The sequence below is a fragment of the Mustela nivalis genome, assembly GCF_964662115.1.
Source record: "Mustela nivalis genome assembly, chromosome: 6".
Lineage (NCBI taxonomy): Eukaryota > Metazoa > Chordata > Mammalia > Carnivora > Mustelidae > Mustela > Mustela nivalis.
In genome coordinates, this window is record NC_139025.1 from 39,753,579 (window position 1) to 39,767,615 (window position 14,037).

At 38.2% G+C, this 14,037-nt stretch overlaps 1 protein-coding gene across 6 annotated transcripts in view; it reads left to right on the forward strand.

The window, feature by feature from the left end:
- Window positions 1–14,037, forward strand: part of LOC309866902 (protein SIX6OS1) — a 91,737-nt gene that overhangs the window by 28,724 nt on the left and 48,976 nt on the right. For 4 of the 6 annotated variants that reach the window (XM_082734972.1, XM_082734975.1, XM_082734976.1 and 1 more), the window contains 3 exons: window positions 8,271–8,327; window positions 8,425–8,481; window positions 10,964–11,090. In XM_082734972.1, the coding sequence (XP_082591098.1) occupies window positions 8,279–8,327; window positions 8,425–8,481; window positions 10,964–11,090 (233 nt within the window). In that variant the 5' untranslated portion in view covers window positions 8,271–8,278. Of the gene's footprint in view, window positions 1–7,292; window positions 7,431–7,493; window positions 7,635–8,270; window positions 8,328–8,424; window positions 8,482–10,963; window positions 11,091–14,037 lie in introns of those variants that run through there. The other 2 variants (XM_082734973.1, XM_082734978.1) reach the window with 2 other exon arrangements.

Sequence of the window (14,037 nt, forward strand, 5' to 3'; positions counted from 1 at the left end):
CCTTGATCCCAAAACCAGACAAGGATCCCACCAAAAAAGAGAGCTATAGACCAATATCCTTGATGAACACAGATGCGAAAATACTCAACAAAATACTAGCCAATAGGATTCAACAGTACATTAAAAAGATTATTCACCACGACCAAGTGGGATTTATTCCAGGGCTGCAAGGTTGGTTCAACATCCGCAAATCAGTCAATGTGATACAACACATCAATAAAAGAAAGAACAAGAACCATATGATACTCTCAATAGATGCTGAAAAAGCATTTGACAAAGTACAGCATCCCTTCCTGATCAAAACTCTTCAAAGTGTAGGGATAGAGGGCACATACCTCAATATCATCAAAGCCATCTATGAAAAACCCACCTCAAATATCATTCTCAATGGAGAAAAACTGAAAGCTTTTCCGCTAAGGTCAGGAACACGGCAGGGATGTCCATTATCACCACTGCTATTCAACATAGTACTAGAGGTCCTAGCCTCAGCAATCAGACAACAAAAGGAAATTAAAGGCATCCAAATCGGCAAAGAAGAAGTCAAATTATCACTCTTCGCAGATGATATGATACTATATGTGGAAAACCCAAAAGACTCCACTCCAAAACTGCTAGAACTTATACAGGAATTCAGTAAAGTGTCAGGATATAAAATCAATGCACAGAAATCAGTTGCATTTCTCTACACCAACAGCAAGACAGAAGAAAGAGATATTAAGGAGTCAATCCCATTTACAATTGCATCCAAAACCACAAGATACCTAGGAATAAACCTAACCAAAGAGACACAGAATCTATACTCAGAAAACTATAAAGTACTCATGAAAGAAATTGAGGAAGACACAAAGAAATGGAAAAATGTTCCATGCTCCTGGATTGGAAGAATAAATATTGTGAAAATGTCTATGCTACCTAAAGCAATCTACACATTTAATGCAATTCCTATCAAAGTACCATCCATCTTTTTCAAAGAAATGGAACAAATAATGCTAAAATTTATATGGAACCAGAAAAGACCTCGAATAGCCAAAGGGATATTGAAAAAGAAAGCCAACGTTGGTGGCATCACAATTCCGGACTTCAAGCTCTATTACAAAGCTGTCATCATCAAGACAGCATGGTACTGGCACAAAAACAGACACATAGATCAATGGAACAGAATACAGAGCCCAGAAATAGACCCTCAAATCTATGGTCAACTAATCTTCGACAAAGCAGGAAAGAATGTCCAATGGAAAAACGACAGCCTCTTCAATAAATGGTGCTGGGAAAATTGGACAGCCACATGCAGAAAAATGAAATTGGACCATTTCCTTACACCACACACAAAAATAGACTCAAAATGGATGAAGGACCTCAATGTACAAAAGGAATCCATCAAAATCCTTGAGGAGAACACGGGCAGCAACCTCTTCGACCTCTGCCGCAGCAACATCTTCCTAGGAACAACGCAAAAGGCAAGGGAAGCAAGGGCAAAAATGAACTATTGGGATTTTATCAAGATCAAAAGCTTTTGCACAGCAAAGGAAACAGTTAACAAAATCAAAAGACAACTGACAGAATGGGAGAAGATATTTGCAAATGACATATCAGATAAAGGACTAGTGTCCAGAATCTATAAAGAACTTAGCAAACTCAACACTCAAAGAACAAATAATCCAATCAAGAAATGGGCAGAGGACATGAACAGACATTTCTGCAAAGAAGACATCCAGATGGCCAACAGACACATGAAAAAGTGCTCCATATCACTCAGCATCAGGGAAATACAAATCAAAACCACAATGAGATATCACCTCACACCAGTCCGAATGGCTAAAATCAACAAGTCAGGAAATGACAGATGCTGGCGAGGATGCGGAGAAAGGGGAACCCTCCTACACTGTTGGTGGGAATGCAAGCTGGTGCAGCCACTCTGGAAAACAGCATGGAGGTTCCTCAAAATGTTGAAAATAGAACTGCTCTATGACCCAGCAATTGCACTATTGGGTATTTACCCTAAAGATACAAACGTAGTGATCCAAAGGGGCACATGCACCCGAATGTTTATAGCAGCAATGTCCACAATAGCCAAACTATGGAAAGAACCTAGATGTCCATCAACAGATGAATGGATCAAGAAGATGTGGCATATATACACAATGGAATACTATGCAGCCATCAAAAGAAATGAAATCTTGCCATTTGCAACAACATGGATGGAACTAGAGTGTATCATGCTTAGCGAAATAAATCAAGCAGAGAAAGACAACTATCATATGATCTCCCTGATATGAGGAAGTGGTGATGCAACATGGAGGCTTAAGTGGGTAGGAGAAGAATAAATGAAACAAGATGGGATTGGGAGGGAGACAAACCAAAAGTGACTCTTAATCTCACAAAACAAACTGAGGGTTGCTGGGGGGAGGGGGTTTGGGAGAAGGGGGTGGGATTATGGACATTGAGGAGGGTATGTGCTTTGGTGAGTGCTGTGAAGTGTGTAAACCTGGTGATTCACAGACCTGTACCCCTGGGGATAAAAATATATGCTTATAAAAAATAAAAAATTGAAAAAAAAAAAGAGAGAGAGATTTTGTTGGGAAATAAGGTCAAGGTTAAATTATAGAAAGTCTTAAAATAGTGCAGACATTCCAATTTGAAGCAGAGGAAAATATAATCATTAATTTCTTTCAAATTAGATGGATACCATAATGAGATAGTTGCAAGAAAAATCATAATTATTGTAGGATGGAATAAGAAGAGTATAGGATAGGTCAAGGGGATAGGTTGTTCCCAGTCTGTTATAGTAATCCAGATATGAAATGATATAACCATTTTTGAGCACTTTTCATTCATTCATTTATAAATTAAATTAAAGTACCTTTTTTTTTTTAAGTTTTATTTATTTATTTGACAGACAGAGATTACAAGTAAGCAGATAGGCAGGCCGGGAGAGAGAGGAGGAAGCAGGATCTCTGCGGAGCAGAAAGCCCAATGTGGGGCTCCATCCCAGGACTGTGGGATCATGACCTGAGCTGGAGGCAGAGGCTTTAACCCACTGAGCCACCCAGGCGCCTCTAAAGTACCTTTTGAGTGTCTATCTTGTCTCAGGTACTTGGCCAGCTGCTGGACATACAAAGGTGAGTAAAAAACAAATAAAATTAAAGAATTATGTGATGTAAAAGATAGAATAAGGGGGGGTGAATTAAAATTTAAGATCTCATTTAATAGGATTTTAGAAGTGAGTAGATATATTTGAGGGAAACAGGATTGCACCCAAAACGAAGATACATGAACAGTAAAACAATGAATGGGTCAAATTAACATTAAATGGTGCCTTTAAGATCTACAAGAACAAAAAATTCTGTTTTTGTTTGTTTGTTTGTATTTGCCCAATATGGTTTGTACACACTTAGAAGAAAACCTACTAGAATTAGGATTATTGTCAATAGAGCAGAGGTGTCAAATAACTACTCATATTTTATTGATGTGGTAATTCAAGGAAGTGATGAAAATACAAACCTAATGTGGCCAGAAAGGTGAGCAGCACTAATCCTACCACAGGGGATCAAATGAGGAAAAAAAGGAGGGGGGGTGTTTTGATTAATATTAATATATAAATTTAATATTAAACTGTACATTTCATCATGCATATTTGAAAATCTGGGCACACTTAAAACTTGTCGGTTTTTTTCATGGTCCTGATTACCATTCATGTAAATAAATTTGTGTTAGATTCAAATTGTTTCACTTCCTCTTCTATGACTGTTTTCCCTATAAGGACTATTCTTAGAATGAGGTGGCATTTATTACCTTATAATTGCATGTGATTATTCCTATGGCTGTGAAGGTGTTTGTGTGTGTTGGAGCAGAGGGAACAGAAGAGATTAGGCCTGTTCTTAGGAAGCCTACAGTATCATGGATGAGATAGATATTTATACAATAATTACATAAATAACGTAGAATTATAACCATGCTAAAGGCTATGAAGGATGAATACATGAAATCTGAGAGTTTTTAATGAGCGTTACTGTGGCTGTGATACTTGAGTTGAGATTTGAAGGATTAGGAGGTTATCAAATGAAAGAGCATTCCAAACTAAGCAGTCAGCAAGTGCAATATCTAGAAAGAAACATGTTAAGAACTGAAAGAAGGTCTGTAAGGCTGGATTGCAAGGAAGGAAATAGGGTTGGTATAATATGAAAAAACAGAGATATATAGGGACAAGGATCATGAAGTGCTTTGTAAGTTTTTAGAATAATAGGAAGTCATTGCTACTGAAGTGTTCTAAGGGGTGTGTGTGTGTGTGTGTCTAATGAGAGAGAGAGAGAGAGGCAGAGAGAGTCATAAGTTTGCATTTAAAATCACTCCAATGAAGGATGAATGAAGAATGTTCTAGAGGGCCAGAAGTAGATACACAGCAAAACTAGTAGCTACTATAATAATCCAGGTGAGAAAATAATGGTAACCTGGACTAAAATAGTGGAAACTGAGATGGAGAGAAATAGAATCTGTATATGTATGCCTACAAAAAGTTTATAGAGTTGATTGGATATAAATAGGGATATATCAAAGAACACAGGGTGTTACACACACACACACACACACACACATACACACTAATGATTACATTAGTTACATCACAGTCACATTAGTTACATCACAAACTAATGATGTACTATATGTTGGCTAATTGAATTTAAATAAAAAAGAAACGAAAAAAATCAACAAGACTTTGTGAATAGTTACAAGAGATGAAAAGAGTAATGAGTCATATAAGATACCTACTTTTCATGTATTGATTTTGGGGGGAATTACAATGTCACTGAGACAGGTGTGTTAGAAGGAAAGGAAGAGATGACTTTGGATTTGGATCAGACTGAACCCAGAATCAAGTGTAAATATTGCAAGTAAGTGTAAATATATTTATAACTCTTAGATAATAAGATAGAACTGGAAATAAAGATTTGGGAATTTTTAAGCACAGAGGTGATAACTAAAGTCATTAGAGTGAATGATGCAAAGAAAAGAGTGTAGAGAATGTTAGAGTTAAAGAAAAGGCTTTGAGGGACACCTGGGTGTCTCAGTTGGTTAAGGCGCTGCCTTCGGCTCAGGTCATGATCCCATGGGATTGAGTCCCGCAAGGGGCTCCTTGCTCACCAGGGAGCCTGCTTCTCTTGCTGCCTCTGCCTGCCTCTCTGCCTGCTTGAGTGTACTCTCTCTCTCTCTGGCAAATAAATAAATTCTTAAAAAAAAAAAAAGAAAAAGAAAAAGAAAAGGCTTTGATAGGAGTCCATAGTTGGGTAGTGATGGCAAAAGGGAAAGAAGTATATGCCAAAATCAGATGAGCAGGTAGGAGAGATAGAGAACTATGAGCGAGTAGTGTCTTGGAAATCAAGGTTACAAAGACCTTTACTAGGACCAAATATGTAGAAGAGTTAGAAAAGGGGGGGGGCGGGATAAGACTGAGAAAAGACCATTAGATTTGGAATAAAAATATTTATTGATTATCTGAGAAAGCAGTTAAATGCGATGGGGATAGCAGATGAGTTTAAAAAGCCAATGAGGAAAGGAATGGAAAGCAATAGTAAATAGGAGATGTGTTTTCTGTTGGAAAGATTCAGCAGTGAAAGGAAAAAAAAAAAAAAAGGAATACAGTACAGTTAGAATGGGGAACACGTTTAAATAAAGAATTTCTTCAGATTCTGATTTGCATGATTGGAGCAAAGGAGAAGGTGCTTATAATATGTGGGGAGGGATTTTTACAGGAGTACTTTCCCAGAAAATGATGTTAAGATAAATGTTTACCTAAGTCAATGGTCTAAAATTTTTCAAATGGTGCTCTATATTTCATTGGGGGGATAGAGAGGGAAGAGCAAAATTTGTTATTTAAAATTCTCCAGTTGTTGGATCTTTCTCATCTTTATTGCTTTCCAGAAGGGATTTTTTTTGGAATGGAATATGTGGCAGTGGTTTTGGCAGAACACAGTTGTATTTTTGTGAGAGTAATTAGATATGCACAGATGTTGGGACACCTGGGTGACCTTCAGCTCAGAGGCTCAGATCATGATCTCAGGGTCCTGGGATCTACACTCCCCCACCCCCCACCCCCTACCCCCAGCGTCCCTGCCATCAGGCTGTCTGCTCAGCAGGGAACCTGCTCCCCGCAACACCCCCCCCCTACTTGTGATCTCTGTCAAATAAATAAATAAAACCTTAACAAAATAAGATATGCATAGATGTGAATTTAAATGCAAATAAATTTCCAGGTGTCAGTAAGGTGATGTTTCTAGTTTTCCACAAATTTTTACAAGAAAATCTGTTAAGTTGAACTGAATCGATTCTTTTGACCTATGAAATTGTCATAGCAATGTAGTACCAGCAAGACTAAATAACTGTAACCTTCATATTTATACCCCTACGCCTTTCTGAAAGGGGGTTAGTTAACAAATACATCATAAATACATATAAGAATAAAGATGTTAAATGTCTTACACCATCAAACTTAGTTTTGATGGCTTACTACCATTAATACTAATGAGCAACATTACATCATAGTATATTATATAAAGTCAATTATGCACACATACTGAGGTATTTAAACAAGAAACACCTCAAAATTTCTTTTTCATTTTAATAATCTGTGAATTAGGTTGTGATGAGTTGAGGCAATTATTTAGATCATTTAGTATTAAAAATCTTTACTACAAATATATTAATAATGAAAGCAATTTGGGGGCTGACTTGCTTATATTATTTTTTCTCTACCCTTTTTTTCAATTTGGATATGCTGACAAATTCTAAGAGCACAAATTATCTAAAGGCAGCGTTTGGACAAAAATGTTAATGTCTAATTTATTTGAAACTACAATGAGTCACTCAGAATGTTTGTTGAATGAAAATGTATTTGAATTCTTATGCTTGCTTTTTAAAAAGTTTTAAAAATACTGAATGCGAAATTGAATTCTGATGATTGATTCGAGGGTTTTCCTCTCACGCTACGATATCGAATTTACTGCTGTTCTCTGAAAATACTTCTTTAAACTGTTAAGTTACAAGAGGAATGAATCGCCTTAAGACAACATTCGTCTTCAAGACAATAAGAGAATCCCTGAGAGGTTCCTGCTCTGTCCCCTTTCAGGGAGGCTCTCGGATTCTAGCACCACCTCTAGGGTTTTAAGGTGCTCGGTTCACGCTTCGCCCAGCGGGAAGGGGTGATTGCCTCAACGCTGGTCTCGCGGGGAGTTCGATCTCGCTCTTCAGCGCGATCTGCAGCTCCCGCTGCCGGCTTCGCGGGGTCTCGCGGGGCTGGGTGGGGCGGAAGCGGACCCTCGGCCGCATTTCAGTGTCGGGTTCTGCGTGGCGTACCCCAAACTCGAGACCCTGAGTCGAGTTGTGGGCCCCAGACAAGGGAGGGCGTGAAATGTTCGGGTCCCGGAGGGGCCGTTGAGGTGGCTGGGTAAAGGAGCTGTGCGTGGCGGTTATTCCTACTGCACGGGCGGCTCTGAGGGATGTGGGGGGCTGGCGGGCCCAGTCTCTGGCGTTCTACCAGCGGTCGCGTGACGGCTTGTCGGCGCGTGGCCTCCTCCTTGGCCCCAGAGCCGCCCCAAGCTGTGGGCACCGCCGCCAGGCTGGAGGGTTGGGGAGGGATCCGGGTGAGCAGAAGCGCCTCGGCTGTGAGGGTGAGGGTGTTGGTGGTGAGCGAACTTCGTGCTTCAGAACGGGCGGGAAGAGTAGCTTCTCGAGTCTGCGCCTGACGAGTCAGAACGACCCCGCCTCGGGCGTATTTTGTAACGCGCCTTGGCAGTCCTGTGAAAACCTTTACTTTTTGCATTTTGGGTGGTAAATTCGTTAAGTGTAAAATTGCACTCTCGCTTTGTTTTACCTTGGGTGTTGGTTAAGGACTTTCTTTAGGAATCTTGCTGCGCGTAGTAGTCCACGCGCCGAGAAAGGGCATATTCAGAGAGTTCATTTTAAAAGGCATATTCCTTTGAGAAATCTTGGTGTCTCTGCACTCCAGAATATTCAGTGACGTGTTACGATACCACGTATAAACGGTTATTAAGGCTCCCCCCGACCCCTAGATGCTTCCGTCCTGCAGTGACATTGAGCAAGAATTTATTAAGTGTCTTTCTAGGGCTGTGCCCAGTACTGGGCTGAAGGGGTCTCTCTCCTCTTCAGTTCTTGTTCCCCCCACATTCTTCTGAAAAAATGCCTAGTACGAATATATGCTGTTTTGCATAGGACTTCAGAAAGTCTCTCCTTACAGTTTTTTTTTCTTTTAAATATAGTATCCAAGATGAATGACAGCCTGTTTGTCAGTTTGGACAGACTTTTGCTAGAATTTGGTAGGTATAAAATGAAAAGAAAGAAATAAGTAACTATTTGTATTATCATCTAACATTTTAATAATGAAATGAAGTCACTATTTTTTTTTTTTTTTAGTTTTCCAGTATGAGCAAGATATAAGCACTAAAGAAGATATGCTTCAACGAATTAATAGTAAGTCATTTTGCATGATAAAGTTATTCTAGCTTTTAAGTTTTTTTATGGCATATAAGATAATAAGCATTTGCCTTGTTTAGGGTAATTTATAGTGGGGATTATAACTTTTGTTCTAGTTTTATCTATCTAGTGACTGTTTGCCCTAACTAAGGCTTTTCAGTAATAAATTTCTGTATTTAGCATTTAGTTACTTTGTGTTGAAGAATTTTGCTTTAAGCAGACCTAACACCTTAATTAAGCACAGTTGAAAATGTTATTTTTCTCAGATAACAGTTTCTTTCAAACCTATGAATGAATTTTAAATTTGTGCTTTTTTATAGTTTCAAATTTTTATTTAAATTCCAGTTATTCAGCATGAAGTATAATATTCATTACAGGTGTAGGACTTAGCAATTCATCACTTACATACAGCACTTGTGCTCATCACAAGCACCCTCCTTAATACCCATCATCCATTTAACCTGTCCCCCCATACACCTCCCTCCCACCCCAGTAAGCCTTAGTTTGTTCTCTATCATTAAGAATCTGTTTTATGGTTTGTCCCCCTCTTTCTTTTTTCCCCCATGTTCATTTGTTTTGTTTCTTAAATTCCACAGATAAGTGAAATACTATGTTATTTGTCTTTCTCTGACTGACTTATTTTGCTTGGCATAATGTTCTCTAGCACCATCCTTGTTGCAAACAGCAAGATTTCCTCTTTTTCATGACTGATATTCCATTGTATGTATGCTCTGCATCTTTTTTTTTTTTTAAGATTATTTATTTGAGTGCAAGAGAGAAAGAGAGAGAACATGAGTGGGAGGATCAGAGGGAGAGGGAGAGAGAATCTCAAGCAGACTCCATGCTGAGTATGGAGTTGGATGAGGGGGCTGGATCCCAGGACATGGAGATCAGGGCCCAAGCTGAAATCAAGAGTCAGATGCCCAACTGTCTGTGCCATCCAGGTGCCCCTACACCACATCTTTTTTATCCATTCATCAGTGGATGGAGATTTGGGCTCTTTCCATATGTTGTCTATTGTTGATCATGCTGCTGTGAATATCAGAGTGCCTGTGCCCCTTCTAATCAGGTTTTTGTTTTGTTTTTGGTTTTTTTGGAGAGAACATTTGTGTGGGGGTAGGGCAGAGGAAGAGAGAAAATCCTAAGCAGGCTCCTCACTTAGCACAGAGCCAGATCGAGGGCTCAAACTCACCTCCTGAGATCAAATCAAGAATTGGATGTTTAACTGATTGGGACACCCGGGCACCCCTCCAATCAGTATTTTTATGTCCTTTGGGTAATACCCTGTAGTGCAATTGCTGGATCACAGAGCGGTTCTGTTTTTAACTTTTTGATGAGCCTCCATACCATTTTCCAGAGTGGCTGCACCAGTTTATATTCCCACGAATAATATAAGAATGTTTCTCTTTCTCCCCATCCTCACCAACATCTGTTGTTAATTTTAGCCGTTGTGGTGGGTGCAAGGTGATATCTCATTGTAGTTTTGATTTGTATTTCACTGATGATAAGTAATGTAGAGCATCTTTTCATGTGTCTTGTTAGCTTTCTCTATGTCTTCTTTGGAAAAATGTCTGTTTCTGTCTTCTGCTCATTTTTTAACTGGATTATTTGGGGTTTGGGTGTTGAGTTTGATAAGTTCTTTATAGATTCTGGATCACGTGAGTGAATTCTTAAAATCTTTTTAAACATCACCAAAAGTCAGGCTTCAGGACTGATGGATGTCCATTTTCAGGAATAATTCTGAAAAATGATATGAGAGAAATTGCAAAGCAAATTACATAAATATAGTATTTTAAGATCCTACATAAAAGCTATCATAAAATAGAACCATTAATTTCTTGATAGTTCTGAAAAGATAGAATTTGGTTACCTTTCTGCAACAAAAAAGAATGCAGATAAAATAAAAAAATAATTTATTTTAATACTTAAGAAATTCTATTTTTATCTTGTATTGTTCACTAGTAACAAAAAATAAATGAGTTGAATGTGTATTTAGTAATTAATGACATGGAATTGATGAAGAGAAATTTTACTTTTGTCAAAACCAAAACAAGTAAGTATCATACATGACTAAATGCTTACATGAACTCATACTGTCATAAGATGCCATTGATCCTAGGTACCACTTAATCTAGCCTTCTTATGTTAAAGATTATGGACAGAAACCAACCTTCCCTCCGTCCCTCCCGGCTTTCCTTCCTTCCTTCCTTGTTTTTATTTAAATTCCAATTAGTTAACACAGTATAATGTTAGTTTCAGGTGTACGTCTCCTTCCAAACACAAATCCTTTGCTTCTAGGTCTAGGAGCAAGCCTGGTTCTGGTTCTGTGCTTTTTAGTATAGGGCCTTCCCATCTCAAGCCTCACTTCCCTTCAGTTCTCTAATTCTCTTCCTTTTAGGTAAGTTGCTATACCCCTTCTCCCTCTATATTTGTTAATTTTGAATTTATGATTTTCATCTTAAGCATTTCTCCTTTCCAGAATGCCTTGAAGATATTAAAGAAAACAAGGCAACTATTTGTAAGATACATGAAACTATAAACACAACAGATGAGGAAATTGGTCATTACTGTAAACATAGTAAGGAGATCAAAGACAACTGTAGTAAGTGAGTATTTGAAAGAAGTGAACTTCTAGTAATTGTCTCTAGATCTTTTATTCAAGGTTTGTGTTATTTATAATTTCTAGTATTTTATAATTGAAGACACTGTTGCTTTAAAGAAGTGTGGGGTTTTTTTGTTGTTATTTTGTTTTTTAAAGATTTTATTTATTTATTTATTTGACAAACAGAGATCACAGGCAGTGAGGCAGGCAGAGAGAGAGAGAGAGAGGAGGAAGCAGGCTTCCCACTGAGCAGAGAGCCCCATGCGGGGCTTGATCCCAGGACCCTGGGATCATGACCCGAGCCAAAGGCAGAGGCTTTACCCACTGAACCATCCAGGCGCCCCTTAAGTAGTGTTTTGTATTAGCAAAGTAATGAGTCAGGTTTTAACTTGCTTTGCTGCATGGTTTGGTAAAAAGGGATCATAGGAGGATCAAAAGAAAAATAGAAGTGCTGTAAGATTTCTCTAATTCAGACCCAAATAGTCTATAGAATCTTGAGTAATATAGACTCAGTATATAAAATTTCTGTTAGATAAATACATTTGAAATAATTTCCATCTTTGAGTTTTTAAGATTTTATTTTTTTTCTAGGGGAATCGAGCCTAAAATAAGTTGCTTTTCAAAGTAAAAGTATTTGATACGTTAAGAATTCTGTCAGCATGGCTTCAGATTCTGGATCCTAGTGTTCAAATTTATTGTGAGACAAACATTTTGAAATAAAAACTTACTAATGAAACTTTATTATATATTACAAAAATAAAATGTGTTAGTTTTCTGTACTTTATGTAGACCATTGTCTTTGTATTAACCACTATGCTTTAGAATCTTATTTTAAAATATTTTTTATTCAGAATTTTAATGTCGTTTTGATTTTTCCCCTTTGTAAAAGTAATGTATACCTAGTATAAAAATTCAAAACCTTTATAAATGTGTACTGTAAAAAATTATTCCCCGCCTGCAGTTCCTACCTTAACGATTCTATCTTACCAGACATTTTTTCAATAAAAATTCAATGTCATGGGACGCCTGAGTGGCTCAGTTGGTTAAGCAGCTGCCTTCGGCTCGGGTCATGATCCCAGTGTCCTGGGATCGAGTCCCACATCGGGCTCTTTGCTCCGCAGGGAGCCTGCTTCTCCCTCTGACTCTGCCTTCCCCTCTGTCTGCCTATGCTCGCTCTCGCTCACTCTCTCTCTGACAAATAAATAAATAAAATCTTTAAAAAAAAAAAAAATTCAATGTCATTATTACATAGACTTGTATGTACATCTATCTGTATATCTATTTTTTCTTTTTACAAAATGGAATCATACCGTACTTACTATTTTTTAAAAATTTAGCAGTATGTTATGTAAATGATACTATATGTGTAGTGATTATATATAGATATCATTCTTTAACAACTCCATAGAATTTTATAGTATTGGTGTATCTTAAGTTATTTAACCATTCTCCTATTAATAAACATTTGGGTTTCTAGTTTTTCCCTTCTGTGAGCAACATGTGCAGGTATCCTTCCATGGTTATAGACCTGTTGCTATAGAATGAGCTTCAAGAAGTGCAGTTGTTGCATCAAAGAGTATGCACATTTAAACATTTGATAAGTAATGCCAAATTTCTTTCTTTGAAAAGATTATATAAGTTCATACTTCTGCCAACAGTGTCTGAGAAAGTTCGTTTCCTTGACAGCACTGAAATTATGTTTAAATTTTTGTTTAAATTATTTGTCAATCTGATAACACAGTTCAGTATTATTGAACTTTCTCTTTTGTTTTGATTTAAGTTTTTCGTAGGAGGTTTTACCAGTGGTTTCCCTCAACTAGTTGTAGTGGCTGCTGGAAAAGTAGTTTCCCCTTAGAACCTGCTATATCTAAGATGTACTACTTCATTTAAGCTTAATCTCTGCTGGGTTCCAATGACAGTTAGTAGGATTTTAATACCATAATATACCTCTAATTCATGATTTCAGCATACTGGTCAAGAGATTTAAATGTGGGAAATGAATTCATAAAAGTACTAAAAGAAATATAAGTAACCATGTAATCTTTGAGAGCAGAAGGCCGTTGTCTTTTTCTTTTTGTGTGTGTGTGTTGTTTCTTTCTTTCTTTCTTTTTTTTTTTTTTATTAATTTGACAGAGAGAAATCACAAGTAGACGGAGAGGCAGCCAGAGAGAGAGGAGAGGGAAGCAGGCTCTCTGCTGAGCAGAGAGCCCGATGCGGGACTCGATCCCAGGACTCTGAGATCATGACCTGAGCCGAAGGCAGCGGCTTAACCCACTGAGCCACCCAGGCGCCCTTGTTTCTTTTTTTTTAAATTTCTTTTCAGCGTTACAGTATTCATTGTTTTTGTACCACACCCACTGCTCCATGCAATATATGCCCTCCCTAATACCCACCACCTTGTTCCCCCCCCCCCACCCCGCCCCTTCGAGATCCTCAGGTTGTTTTTCAGAGTCCATAGTCTCTCATGATTCACCTCCCCTTCCAATTTCCCTCAACTCCCTTCTCTCCATCTCCTCATGTCCTCTTTTTCTTTCTTTTTAAAAAGATTTTATATATTTACTTGAGAGAGAGACACAGCCGGAGAGGGAGAAGCAGGCTTTCCGCTGAGCGGGGGCTCGATGTGGGGCTTGATGCTGGGCTTAGTACAGGGCTCAATCCCAGGATCCTGGGATCATGACCTAAGCCGAAAGCAGACACTTAATGATTGAGCCACCCAGGTGCCCCGAGAGTAGAAGGCCTTTGTAAGTGTATCATCAAAAGTAGAAACTGCAGAGGAATCAGTGGATAAATATGATTACACACAAAAAGAAAAATGCCCCCAAATGATGTAAAAGGCAAAAGGAACAAGTAGAAAAAATGTCAAGTAAGGGTTAGTTTTTAAACATATAAATTAGGGGCACCTAGGTTAAGTGTGGGGTTGAGCGTCTGTCTTTGGCTCAGGTGATATCCCA